This window comes from Apis florea, unplaced genomic scaffold, assembly GCF_048593485.1.
Source record: "Apis florea isolate Af1SG1 unplaced genomic scaffold, ASM4859348v1 contig_3370_pilon, whole genome shotgun sequence".
In the NCBI taxonomy this organism is placed as follows: domain Eukaryota; kingdom Metazoa; phylum Arthropoda; class Insecta; order Hymenoptera; family Apidae; genus Apis; species Apis florea.
The window spans coordinates 640,371-654,986 of record NW_028256747.1 but is presented as its reverse complement, the minus strand read 5'-3'; the positions used below and the strand labels follow the sequence as shown (position 1 = coordinate 654,986).

The 14,616-nt window shown below is 42.5% G+C and overlaps 1 protein-coding gene across 5 annotated transcripts in view; it reads left to right on the top strand.

Annotated features, from left to right (window-relative positions):
- Nckx30C (solute carrier family 24 member Nckx30C) overlaps nucleotides 1-14,616 on the top strand; it is a 55,996-nt gene that overhangs the window by 28,673 nt on the left and 12,707 nt on the right. For all 5 annotated transcript variants that reach the window (XM_086912241.1, XM_086912240.1, XM_086912238.1 and 2 more), the window contains 3 exons: nucleotides 4,334-4,605; nucleotides 7,629-7,764; nucleotides 10,427-10,679. In XM_086912241.1, coding sequence (XP_086768367.1) covers nucleotides 4,334-4,605; nucleotides 7,629-7,764; nucleotides 10,427-10,679 — 661 coding nt within the window. The remainder of the gene's footprint in view (nucleotides 1-4,333; nucleotides 4,606-7,628; nucleotides 7,765-10,426; nucleotides 10,680-14,616) is intronic.

Below are 14,616 nucleotides of genomic sequence, written 5' to 3'. Positions count from 1 at the left end.
CTCCCTTAATCCATGGTATTATATAGTATTTGAAGAAATTATTTGAAACTGTTCTTTTCCTTTTCGTCGTTTTACTCGTCGTTTTAACGATCTGTATCGCTAAACGGAATGTAAGTTACCGCTTTGTAATTTATCAAACACGATGTTGTTGATTTCACCCTCTTATCGCAATTCTTCCGTTAAACGATCTGTCCATAAAGCAATCTTAATTGAAGGCATTTCTTTCTTTCTTTCTCTCTTTCTTTCCTTCTTTCTTTTCTTCTTCTATTTTTCTTCTAAAGCAATGTCTTTGTCTTTGTTTTTTATACACGAACAATTATACAAGTTCAAAAAAAGGTGCAAAACCCGAAAGATAAACAAAATTATCGAAGTTTAATAAAACACGATAAAACGAAGCTCCACCCTCTTCGTTTCTCTTCTTTTCCATCGCGCAACCCCTGCTCTTCGTGCATTCCTACTTTATACCTTTCCATCTCGCTCGAGGCAATTCGAGGGTCGATTCTTTCATCGCAGTCCGACTTCTCGCCAAAAGCCCTTCGCCTTTCTTTTCTCGCCTCGTTTCGAGGATGAAGGCCACTCACCAGATCGGTCTTTTTTTTTCCTTTTTGACCTAATGCCTATCGTGGACACGCGCGATTGGTTGAAAACTAATCGCCAAATTATTTCTTTCTCTTCTTTGCGCGTGAATTTTTTTTCTTTTTTCAACGAGACTAATCAAAATTTTACAATTTTTCTTCCTATCCTCCATTTTAGATCCTCAAGCTTGATTTTTCAAATTTTTATATCGGTACTATCTTTGTTCGATACATACGAATATATTTTATAGATAAATACATTTGATAAGAATAATGATCATTCTTCGTTAAAAAAAATATATGTATATATATATATATTTCTCCACACTAATCAATTCGGATGAATTTATATTATGATCGAACGTGATTTGATATTCAAAGAAACGCGTTAAACAAACTTTATTGTATTTTTTTTTTTTTTTCGTAGAAAAAAATATTGATCGATAAACACGACTAATGATGTATCTTGAAAAAAAGAAACTCGGACGATATAACATATTTCACATATATAGAAGAACAGAGAGAAAGAGAGAGAGAGAGAGAAGGGAAGGAAAACTAGAGGCGCACAAAGGAGAAGGAGAAACGAGATAAATAGCAAATGAGATAGCCTCCGGCTAGACAGATACTTTCATATCGCGCCGACTTTCAGTGTTCTTCTCGCCATTCTTCTCCTCTCTGACCCGTCTAGTTTCTTCTTTGACCTAGTATCGCGCGAAATAAGAGCAGGATCGGCTCGCGTCACGTGACAACCAAGTTTCTCCCGGTAACGAGCGAATTTTCCAGAGTTTTTTTTACACCGCATAACCGATCTGAAGTCGAATCACGATGCACGGATCCGGGATTATCGCGGTTACAAGGTTGAATTAAGAGGCGAGAATTGCGCTCGAGATGGTGCTCCAGGTCCACGAGAAGCGTGGGAATTTACTCGCGAGTGGATGGGAAAATATTTAACGACACGGTGGCTCGCTCCTCTTCCTCGTGAAAAGATAACAGTAAATTTATACACGGCACGCGATTTGAAATTCTTCCGCCCCTTCGAGTGGAGTAGAAGCGAGATTTCATCAAAGATATCGCGTGATATGAATTTTTCTTCGAAATGAAGACGTAAGAATAAATTTTTATCACTTCGACTTCGTTATAAGATAATTGAGAATGTTATTGTTATTTAACAATCAACGAACCAGAACCAATTGTTTAATTATAACTTTGGACTATTATTATATTGTTTAAAATATTTAACGCGTGCGTTACGCTTGGAAATATTTTCCCTTAGCGAAAGATACTATGGAAAATTTAATATAAATATGTTATAAGTTTCATTTCATTCTCTTGTTGTGCAATAATGCGAACACGACGAAGAGACATGATACACATCTATCTCGTATGCTACGATCTTTCGTCATCAATGATTCAAAAACGAAAGACGTCAATTGATGTCTCACGTCCACAATGTGTTCAATAATTCAGAGCAATAAGCAAAGGTAATGTTGAATTTTATCTCTCTAAGTGTGTCAGTGTGATAGTTTGAAAAAAATAGTACGACATTACAGGGTTGGGCCATGACTCGAAAATACGACTAGAAAATATATCTTCGAGTCGGTTCAATAGATACGTGATTTTTCTTGGCTCGGTTAACGATAACGAAACGGAAGTCTCGATTGATTCGAGTGTCAGATTCGGTTCTTGTTCGTTTCGCTATTAATTAAAGGTCATCCACGCAAAAGAAAGAAAAATCATTGCGGAGAGATTAGTTCGCGCAAATAGAGCGAGCATACCATTAATCGAAATATAGCAACGATTCGTAAAATCCTCGTACTTCGTTAAAAGATGAAACGGACAATTATCGGAAAGAATGAATATGGATCTGATTGGCTATTTCTGATAGATTCGATATAATCGTAAAAAATGAATACAAGTATCGAGTGAAAGTGATCTTGCGTCTCATTGCACTCTTTTGTGTTATCTCACTGGTCTTTTTTTCGCGCATTATTACTGTTGATTTCAAAAATAATTATATATCATAACATGATTGTAGTGTGTGTTTATTATAGAATTATATATTAATTACTTAATATGTTAAATTTTATATATTTTTTAATAATATTTTCAAATGTCTATAAAAATTTGACGCTTCGATGAATACAAATTGTAGAAGATCTGATAAGAAAATGTTTCATTAGAAAATAAGAATATGCATTAATTTAGCGCTATAATCTAGAAATAATCTTTCGAATCCGCATTCCTTTCAGATTTTTTCCAAGCAACAAATTAGTCTAATATATTCGTGGAAAATTCTAAATCGAAGAAAATTACCGTATAATCGTTTACGTTCAATGATATAAAAAAATTGAAGAACGCAAAAGAGCGAAAATATTTTCGAAAAAGTAATTAAAATTATGCTTGAAACGAGTGAATTTCCATATAATTAAATTCGAACGAGATATTTTGATCCGATCTAATTCAGCAGAGAGACATTTCGCATAATCCCGTTACTAAACTCTTTGTTCGAAACACGTTGCTTTTTAATTTGTGACGTGATATTTTAAAAAATGTTTTCACCGAAGATTGGCACGAAAGCGTTCTCGACATCAGGCGTAAAAAGATGTGATTGGTTCGAAACGGTAATCCGCCCGCTGTAATTTTTTCAAATACGATTTACCGGCCGATCTACTCGAACTATAATGGCATTCAACTTGGATAATCCAATTACTGGACGATCTGCGCGACAAACGGCTCGAAGTCCCAAGGAAAACTTTTGCTCGCCAAATATCGTTAATTGGTTAATAGTATTTCACGGTTGCTGGCTTCATCCACGTAAACCATAGAAATAGTTCCCGCCGGAATGAATGCATAACGCGTGCCCTCGTCTGGAAATCGTTTTCGACGACTGGTCGAGTAGAGTGTGGCGCGTATTTGCAGATCGTTAACAGTTAACGCTGGCAAAATAGACCAGGAAACTGTACCTATTACATAACGCAAGGCTGTTCGAGGTAATCGGGCGAAGTAGAACGTAGCAATGAAGCGCACGAAAACGCCTTGACTCTTGGCTCATAATTATTTCGTAGTTCCAGCTTTGACTAGATTTTAAGTGCACGCTTAAATGGAACGTGTGTATGTGTATGTGTGCGTCCGCTGGTCTTGCGCATTTGCGGAATTCGCAACAAATTTGCAACGTCGTCGTCGCAGACCGATGGAAGGATACCCGACGGAATCCTGGACGTTGGAATTTGGCTTGACGTAGCTCATGGGGGAAAAGAAATAAAATTCTCTCGAGTTGCACTTTTCGTAGTATCGTAAATAGCGAAATCCATGGGCGTCAATCGTTTCGAAACTATCGTCGTAAATATCACGGTTATACCGATCTCGAGCTAAAACTCGAGACTAGAACGATTGTTCTCGCGTGCAAACGAGAATATTCTCCGGAGAGTCCTAAAAGGGGTGTAAAAATATCAATTTGTAACGATACCTTGTCCCTAGAGTGGACGGAGCAGGACAGGATTTGTTCTATTCTACGATCCCGCTTATATACGTAGAGAAAGTTACACGAGAGTCAATATCGGTGGGGTGATTTTTATCGGTTTACGAATTGGTTTACGAAGACGCTCGCATCGACGCCCATGACACGCTGGTTTGAAAAGGTTGATCAAAGTTGGGTAGAGTAGGGATAGAAAGAGTAGGTAGGTAGGTAGGTAAGGAAAGACGGTAGCTGCGTGACTCGGTGTTTTTCCTCATTAACCTGTATCTCTGGTATTGTTCAGGCAAAGTGGACGAGAAAGCGACGCAACTGCACGCGATAGCCTCGCTAAAGGTGCTGTTGGATGCCACCAGGCCGCATAACGGTGCTGCTACGTCGACCGCCGCCCATTACTCAGGTGCATCGTCGAAAGAGACCACCCTACAGCTACAGCAAGGCTCACAGGGCACCACCACGACCACCACTACGACAACGACCACGGCTGGCACCACCGCCGGCATCCAAGAACTTCCCAATGGCGGTATAGCAGCTGGCCTCGACGCGGGCCTCGATTCGGTAATTGTTCGATTCACCGAATATGCAGGGTGGAAATAGCCGAACATTGGTATTATATTTTACTCTCTTTCTCTCTCTCTCTTTCTCTCTTTCTCTCTTTGACATAAGGATAGAATAGAAGAAAGCTCTTTTTCGTTTCCAGACACAAATAATTTTTTAAAATCTTATGCGATAATTGTTAAAATTACGAGAATCGTCGACATTGTTAGAAGCAAGCATCGCAAAGCAGTTTTTATTCGAACGTTAAGTCTGGTTAAAGTGAGACTTTATTCTAATATCTTCGTATAAACGGATATATACGGATATATGGACTCTTTTTCATCGCAGTGAAATATTCTGAATTATAAGCAATTCTGTTGCTCGCATTTTTCTCGTACGTGTTACTCAACGTTTCTTAATTTTTGCAAGAATTTACTGATCACGGGACGATACTCTTTCGTGGAAGATTCGATTTTGAAAATTACGATTTCGATCGGAAATTGGAATAGGTTCTCCATATCGACAATTTGCGAATTACGGTGGAAGATAGTTTTAACAGAGGGAAGCAATAGCGGCCGCATTCCTCGCCTGTGCCAACTAGAAACCGGTGGCCGCAATGCTGGCGAAACGTCGTTGATGCGAATTTCCATGTAGACAAGAGAGTCCCTGGCTGAGAGGCTGGTTGGTCCAATGACAGGAACAATGGCCGCGCGACGAAAACGTTAATTCGGTCGTGTCCTTCGCGATCCCATTTTCCCGGAGGGTAAAGTCGGCGGAGGTCGTGCGACTTTAACACAGAATCCACTGGAATTCTTTTTTTCCCCCCTTCTCTCTCCCCCCCTCCCTCTCCCCCTCTCTCCTTCTCTCTCTCGTTTCATCCCAACGATCCGTGTACATGGGATCGTAATTTGAATTCGTTTCCTGTCACGAAGACCGGTCGGATGCGAAATTTCCTCGTTTTCTGATTTCTCGGTTCCCCAGGGGCCATTTCTAAAATAACTGCAGTCGCTATCCGGACTCGACGGCCGAGCCAATTATCGTCCATCGATCGAATCGAAATGAAACGACCAGTCTCGCGAATCAATCTCGCGTTTCCAACGCTTCGCGCACCATCCTTCGAGCCATCAACCTCGCGCCATTGTTTCTTGTTTCTTTTTTTTTTTTTTCGCATCGAGAAAGGCTGCGCCAAATCAATTTCGCGATTCGCGAAAAATTTTATTAGATTTTACACGCGATTCGAAGAGGAAATTACGCTCGATAAATTTTTATCTGCGTCACGTCACGTTACGAAGGGAATATTTCTCGCCGATCTTCCTCGGGGAAAATGGTCGTCCGCCCATATACCGTGGCGCTCGATGGTCGGTCAATGCGAACGCCCAACTACCGATATCGGACTCTACCACGTCGCTCTTCCTATCGTCCTATCTGAAATTCCGCCCATCTGATCGCGGACAAAGATAGATGCTTGATAATTCGGATGGACGCGACCAACTCGATAGGAAAAACGAACTCGAGGAACTGCTTATTTTCCGACCGGTCGGCTTCTGACAAACGATCCTCCTCGCGTGTTCCATCCTGGCAGGATGGCAGATATATCGTAACGAAGACGTTTATAGCAGAGGCCTGACAATGGCCGGCCGTTGGAGAATCGGGTCGTTTTGTATAGCGAAACGACATCCGGGAAAACAAGACAATTGCGAAAAGTGGCTTTTTCCCGGGCGAGAACTTTCATTTTCGAGCGATTCGACGCGAAAGTTGGCCGTCTCTCGAGCCATCTCGGCTTTCAGCTTAATATCCTTTGTGGCCAGTCGACTCCCGTCGTCCACCGTCGTCGAGACACCGTCTCCACCTCGTTCTTGTGATATTCGCGTCGTTGGAGGTAACGTTCCGTGAAAATGTGACGATCGTCGCATAGAGAAACGCGGCGTTTCACGGCCACTCGCCGTTTCAACGTACTCGAACGTAGGAACGGGAGATGACCTCGGGACGTGGGTTTAAGGATCGGTGGTGTTGGGTTGGTAATTCGAGAAAGTAATCGGACGATCGAAGCGCGAACCGATTTTCCACGAGTGAGAAATTGGCAGCGCAAGCTTTTTTCCGATATTAGCTGGTGGTCGGAAAGAGCAGGCGCGCGCGGATCGCGGGGGAATCTCGAACCTCTTTGTCCTAAATGAGTGAGAAGGCCTTTTCATTTTGAATGCATCGCGAATCTGGGTCAATTCTGGCTACACCCGGCGTCGCTACGCTACACATTGCCTATTTCAGTCCCTCTTTTACTCTCGGATAATCGAAGCAAAGTCACCAGGCAATGGCTTTTCCGCCCGAGTTCCGCGTCTTCTACCACAATTATCTCTCTCTCTCTCTCTTCCTTTCTTTCTCTCTAGTCTGTCGACCTTCAAGGTTGTCTATCTTTCCGCAACTTTTCTCTTTTGTATTTCGATCTTTATTAATCTCGCTTTATTCCACTCGTTCGCATCCTCTGTACAGTATTTATCACGTTGCTATCAGTACGTCTCTTTGAAGCTCGATCGCTCGGTATTACCCGCCGTTTCTGTGATAGCGATAGAGTCGATCCGACACGGCGTTATAGGTGGTGGTCGGTCGCGTGGCGGCTCGGTGAAAATTATTGGTGTACCAGACCAGGGGAATTACTGGGCGTCGTTTCATTCCACGGCAATTATCTCCGTTGCAGAACGATTGCAGCTGGAAAATGCGAAACGTCTAACCGAGGCCGTTGTGTCGCGGTTACCCGACAGAATGGATATACGTACGTAAGGGTTTCCGCTTTTGTTGTAACTTTACCGCGTCAAATTATTTAAAGGCCTATCTCTTTTGCCACGAGCCTTATTGCTTCGCTCCCTTCAACGATAATGGGGAACGTTCATGCGCAGTCAAGTAGGAAAACTTGCTCTTAATTCCACTCGAGCTAGTTAGCCGGCAACCAAAATCAAGGATCAATCAAGGGAAGGTGTTGATTAGAGAGCGAACGATTCCCTCCTGTCGAGGAGGAATCGTGCGTTTGAAATTGACGTTTGTTGTTGCAGGGAGAGGAGGATGACCCTCCGGAAGCGTTGGACATGGGGTGGCCCAGCAGTGCCAGGAAGAGGTTAACTTACATTTTAGTCGCGCCAATTCTATTCCCTCTTTGGCTCACGTTACCAGACACGAGGACACCCAGAGGTAAGTGGTGAGGTATCCAGGAGAGGGGAAGAGAAAGGACTTTATAACGTGGAACAGTCGTTTACCCTCCTTTAACCCATCGGTGACCAAGACTTTGTTTCGATTACCTCGAGAAAGAAAGGAGGAAAAGTATCGTATCGAATGGAGGAAGCGGTAGGGCGAAACGAAAGCGTGTTCCGTTCCAGCCCTATTCCGTTGAAAGCCGGTAAATTTTTAGTTTTTAGTTTCATACCGGGGATATGAAAGGAGCCAGCTCTCCGTTCTCCGTTTCCTCGGTTCATCGTAAAACAGAGTCCTCTCGAGGATCTGCACGAGAAGCTTTACGATTTAACCACAGCTTTTTCCGCCAACGAATTTTATATTCTCCACCGATCTCGTGGAGTTAAATTTCTTCCTGAATCCTAGCAATCACTTTGCGCGATAGTAAATGAAGAAAAAAAAAAGAAAATCCTTCTCCTCGATTCTGTTCAAACGTAGTGCGTTTCACGATTATTTTGTTTAACTGGTTATTTAACTACGTAACGGATGCGCTTTCTGAATAGAGGACGTGTATCCGTGATACGCCTCTCGTGTTGAGGAATTGACAAAGCTCTGCCGCTAAAACGGAATGTAATCTTTGTAAGTAAGCGGTTAGCCGACTTACGAGCCACGAATATCACCGACCGCTAGGTGTGTAGGGAGATTAGGTAATTCGGTGGACCAATTTTCCTCTTTGCTCGCCTTCTCCTTCTCTCCTTCCCTTCCCCCCGGTATTTAGCCAGGACGTCGATCGTACTTGCGCAATAATGAAATTCTCTCCAAAAATAACGGGCGAAACTTCCTTCCGTAGTTAACGGCGCAACGAATAATCGAAACGGGATATTTCTATATCGCGTGCTGCATTATTTAACGCGACCGCTCGATCGCAGAAATATTCCATTGTCTTTGAAAAAAAAAAAAAAAAACTTGTCGAGAGTTTCAATCGTCGTCAATTTTCGTGTCCAATATTCTGTCGATTATTCCAAAAAAAAAAAAAAAAAAAAGGAATATCATTGACTCGTGAAATCTTTAATCAAAAGAAAAAAAGGGAAAAAAATTAATCGTTTCTTTACCTGTATATATATATATATATACGTAATATATATATATATATATAGGTAATATAGTAATAAAGAAGCGTTTCGTAGAAGAATTTTTTCGTAAATCATCGTTCTGTAACGATTCTTCTTTTATCAAACTTTTAAATCTCCAAAATTAAAAATACGCGTTATCGAAGAAAAGTTCACTCGCTTCCTGAGATTGCAACTTTTATAAAATCATCTATCCGTAATAATTTTTCTCCAATTGAGATTGAAAAAGAAAAACGAAAGACGAAACTTTCTGCCCGAGTATTGAAAGCAGTTAAAAATATTTACTTCCTCTCTAATTGTATTATTATTTCAATCCTCGATATCGATGCTCCGATGAAATTTTCCCTTTAAATAGCTTAATGTCGTGTCGCGTAAATAATACAATCTTGAACGGCGTGAAGATCGAACGATGCAATTAAACGGCTCTAAGATGGACGGGAGACGACACGCGCTGTTATTCAAAACCGTTTCCCGTGTCTCCATCAATCACGGACGTGGTGCATTATCACGGCCTATTAACAGCCTGTATTTCAACGCGACACAATAACCACCGACGAAAGATGATATTGACACGCTAATTTCGAATCGGCGACTGATTGTTACCTCGCGGCCGTATTCAGCTTCTTCTCCGCGGCGAGCGCTACGTTTTCATTGTTACGCAAAATTGGAAAACGACCTCTCGATTTCAATTTGTGCCCACGAAAACGTTCGTTTCGTCGTTCCATTGGAATATCGGTATCGGTATCGAAACTCGTGATTCATAGTCGTCTCATCGTTATCAATCGTCGTTATTATCATTATTGGAGAGTGGAAAATCCGTAAAAAGGGAAAAAAATTGTAATTCGAGAATCTATTTATTCGTTATTTCAAAAAGAAAAAAAGCTCATTTTCGATTTCTTGAAATATTGGCCGCCGATCCCGATTAGATGCAAAAAAAACTCGATAATTAATAGGGATCTCGATGTCGGGATAATAATTAAAGTGTGCTCGACGAACACAAGCGAAACGATCCCTTTTTGTAACGGAGCATGGAGAATGTTTTTTTGTTCGATCCATCTAGTTGTTTCTTTTTTTTTTTCGCTCTATTTTCTTTATCTTGATAGATCGTTTCTCGAACAATAGGAAGAATCTAATGGAAAAGCTTATCCTCGAAATTGATAATATTAACCGATAAAGAAATCGTTCGATCCTTATCCGACTAATGCAATTGCGAGAATTCGAGTTTAGATTTCGATTATCGCGATACAAAGTCTTGGGCGTGGTGCGCTCGTTCTCTCTCTTTCACGCGCGCCAAACACACGAACGTGTACACGAAAGCTTATTCACTGGAATCTGTGCGCGAAAACTTGCAAACTCGAACGAACGCGGTTCGAAGAGAAAGATAAAGGGAGGAAACAAGGAGTAGCGAAAAGTTTTGGACGAATGGACGATGGGGAATGGAGGGGGAAGAAAGAAAGGGGATTCGATTTAAAGGGAATCTCCTTTCAACCCAATCCACCGGAGAGCGCGGATGGAAGAATGGAGTGGATCTCTATCCGGTCTGTTTGTTACAGGAAAGAAGTTCTTCGCGGTGACGTTCATCGGCTCGATCTTTTGGATCGCGGCTTACTCGTACCTGATGGTCTGGTGGGCGAACGTCGCCGGCGACACGGTTCGCATTCCACCGGAAGTGATGGGCCTGACGTTCCTCGCCGCCGGCACCAGCATCCCAGATCTGATCACCAGCGTGATAGTGGCGCGGAAAGGATTCGGCGACATGGCCGTATCGAGCTCGGTTGGCAGCAACATCTTCGACGTGACCGTTGGGTGAGCGCTATACCACGTCGATTCACCGCGGTATAGATACGAATCCCGTTCCCCCTTTGTGCGGCCTCCTTTCCATATTCCTGCAGGGACGAGAACACGGCAACGAATACGAATGGAATTCGTCGGAAACTATGCTACTCGGATTTTTCCACCTTTGGGATAGTTCCAGTTGAATTATTTATCGCGATCGCGTATGGAGATTTTTCGCGATAACGATAAGAGAAGCGTCGCTCTCCCAACGGATAAATCGAATCGAAAGACGTTTTCTCGCCGATCTTCGATAATTTATCCATATCCATTGTTTTCCTCGCGATCGGACGTCGTAGGTCGGTAGGTAGATCGTAGATAGATCTCTAGATTGCAGGCGTAGGTCATCGTTAGTTTTCATCGAGGTTAATGGCAATTATGGCATACGGGACAGAATTTTGGATTGGATGTTGATAGGAAAGGGAAGCGTAATCCTGGAAGAATCCAATTATCGTCGTATCGTCGCGTAAGATTCTTTTCTAACGTCTAATATGAGGATACCTCGAGAATTTCGAGAATTGTCAAAGTTGCGAGACGAGAACGATTCGAATAAAAGTTAAACGCGAATGAATGAAAATATTAAATATTCTTTTTCCACGAACGTTTCCGCTTTCGCACAAAGCGACGAATTGAAACTTAACCGAGTCTATTTCATATTACAATTACGGGAATTTACATCGTAGCCGAGAGAAAAAAGAGATGAGCGCATTATTGTTCGGAAAGTGGTTAAGGCGGGAGTAATGAGATTATGTCACTTTGAGCCGGTGGAATCTCTCGTTAGCTCGCGTATTCATCACGCGCTTCAACGATTCGTGTCTGATCTCTCGTACAAGTCCACGATTATTTTGCGTCGCGCGATTCGAAAAGTTCGGTGTGAAATATCACGAACCGATTGATTAACGAATCCTTGATTCTTCCACAGAAGGCAGATTATAGGTCGAAGACCGACCGAAAATCTATTATCGTCAAATCTATTTTTCGTTTTTCCAGACGAAATCTCGACGCAGAGACGTTTTTCGTACGTTTTTCGTACTATAATTCGTATTGTATTATTAAAAAATCGCACTGGTTTTTGTAAAGAATTGTTGCTCGAGACGACGAGATGACCGATAAGAAGACTACTTGCTTAATCGCGTCTAAACGATTTTTCATTGGATTGTGCGCATATTTGTGCGCAACCACCAAGAGAAGAAACGATCCGAGGAAACGATTCGTCGCCTGTATAAATTGTGGATAAAATCTCGACACACGGCGATTAAGAAGATTTTTCATTTCGTATGGCGGATAACACGCGAACTTTTCTTAAGATTTTGGATCGATCGGGTTGCGGCCGAAAGAGGGTGTATTCGATGAACGGAAATTACTGGACGTCGGGAACGATTACTCGATGAAAGGGGGCTGAAGAAAATGGTCTTCTGACAGATTCGCCAATCGGCAACCTATTGGAAATATCGGAAACGTGTGCACGGCCGCAATCAATTTAATTGGATAATATGGATAGCCGATTGGGGGAGGGGACCTTCGGCTTTAGCTTCGTTAAATCAAATCTTTCCAATCGTTGCTATTAGTAAGCGAAAAGCCTCTTCGAGCTCGAGTTTGAGAGTTTGTTTTAAAAAAGGAAAGAAAGAAAAAAAAAAAAGTTTCGAACGACCTAATTGTCCGTGCCAAAACGGACGATCTTAAAAAAAAAAGAAATATCTCGAGACTATCGTGCGAGCGACGATAAAAATTACTACTGGCCAACGTTTGCCAGTTAATAGAACTAACGTAATTCTTATAAACTTTTTATACGTATGCGACAACTTTTGTTCTATAGACGCTCTATATCCGTCTATTCTTCGCTTAACAAACGAGCAAGATACTGTACGCGACAAACGAAGCGAGATTAATTTGCATTTATTGCCGTTCCATAAAGAAAAAAACGTAGGTATCTTGGAGGATAAATAACATCATTGAACGAAAGATCGGAGTAAGCGATTTTTAATACGTTTACAATCCTCTCGAAATGGAAACTGTATATCGGGAATTGTTGAGAAACAAAAAAAAGGAGAGAGAAAAAAAGAAATGAGTCGTCCTTCGAACTTGGAAAATAAAATCTTTCTTCTCTTCTGCCGCGTTATCGCAAAAGTAAAGATTTAAGTATCCATTATTCCAGGCTGGGCTAAATGACATTCAAATTCGAGATGATTAAATTATAAAGTTTCGAAACTTTATAAGGGGATGAACGAAGTACGACGAGTCTTCTCGAATTCTTCAAAACTGTTCACAATTTGCCGTGATTTTGAAAATTCTTCTCCATTCAGATACATATAGCTTTGTTTGCCTCCGGCTCGAAGTGGATTCATGAATTGTTGAAAAACTCGCAAGGGGATAGAACGGTCGTTATCTAGTTATTATACGAACAGGATTCGAACGTATAAATTGGAATTTCACCGATGATCAAATGGAGGCAAGAGGAGGAGGAGGAGGCGCGTGGAATTGGTCGTTGCGCCAACCCATTGAGGTATTCTCGCTATTTCCCTGTAATAGCGTTCGCCGTTCTCCATTCGTAACCCTTCGTAACCCCTTCTCAACGCATCCTTTCTATTATTATTACATCGTTCGCGCGTGAAATAGCAGAAATGTTATGCGACTCATCGTCGGTCCGATCCGATCTCTTTCTTTTTTTCTTTTTTCTTTTTTTTTTTTTTTCGCTCGATGGAAGAATAGAGAATATTCTTTGCTGGCAAATATTCTCTCGTCGATTACGACGCGTTTTCTTCGACGATATTTCCTCGGGGAAAAAGCAGAGAGGAAAGACAAAAAGTGGTAATGCTTGGTGGTTGCACCGCGGAAGAGGGTGTTCGAACCGTTTACTCGTTGGGAGTAATCGAGTTTAATTAATTTAATCGTCTTAAATTAGACGTTAGACGCGCCGTGATGAATTTTACCTCGAGAAATATTCTTCTCGAAAGTGCGAGACGATAGATAGATAGATAGATAGATAGATAGATAGGGATCCAAAGGAGGGGAGGAGAAATATCTTTGCGTATTTCTAACCGAAATTTGAATCGACGCGAGGGATAATGGTCCGAGGCGACAATAACGTCGCCTCAGAAGAGATTATGCGGTGAAGAGATCCGCCAACAATAAACGCAAACAGAGTTTCGTGACAGAATTTTTCCCTGACGTGAACCAAATAACCAGTCGCACACACACCCTCCCCACCCTCCACCCCCTCCCCTTTTCCAATCCCCTCGAGCGGTTGGAGTTGGCGGATGGGAGGAGGGGGGAGGGGGGCGCGCGCGTATGCGCGCGGCCACAGTTTATACGACTCGAATGGAATCGAATCGAGATCAATTCGCCACCGCGATTTCGCCGAAACGTGGACCTCTTGAAACGTGGCGTACGCACCCACGTCCACGCTCTGTTTGCCGCGCACGCATGTGCACGTACCACGTACGCTACGCGTACTACACGCACCATTTCCTGGACGGTCAAGATGCGTTCGCGGGGTTGGAGTCGATCGAAGATCGATTCGGTCGCACGCATTCGGTTGCAGGGATGCCAGCTGGCACGTTGCCCGAGAAGAAAAATGGTGGGGATACCGCGTTTGTGCACCGCGGTATTCGGGCGTATTCGGGCTGCCACTCCACAGGATGAAAAGGCGCGATCGTGGCTCGAAGATTACGAATTAGAGAAAGGCGGGAGTTCGATAGGCGATTGGAAATAATGGCCGACGTAAAGCGGACGATCGAATAAGATTTATCGCGAATTCTTGCCGCGTTCCAGTTTTTCCTTTAATATTCTGTGCGCTCGCGGATGGATAAGGGGGATGAGGGGAAAGGGATCGCGAATAAACTGACAACGGACAGGATATATAAAGAAAAGTCAGACATCGCGTTGAATCCTTTGGTACGCGAATGACGTA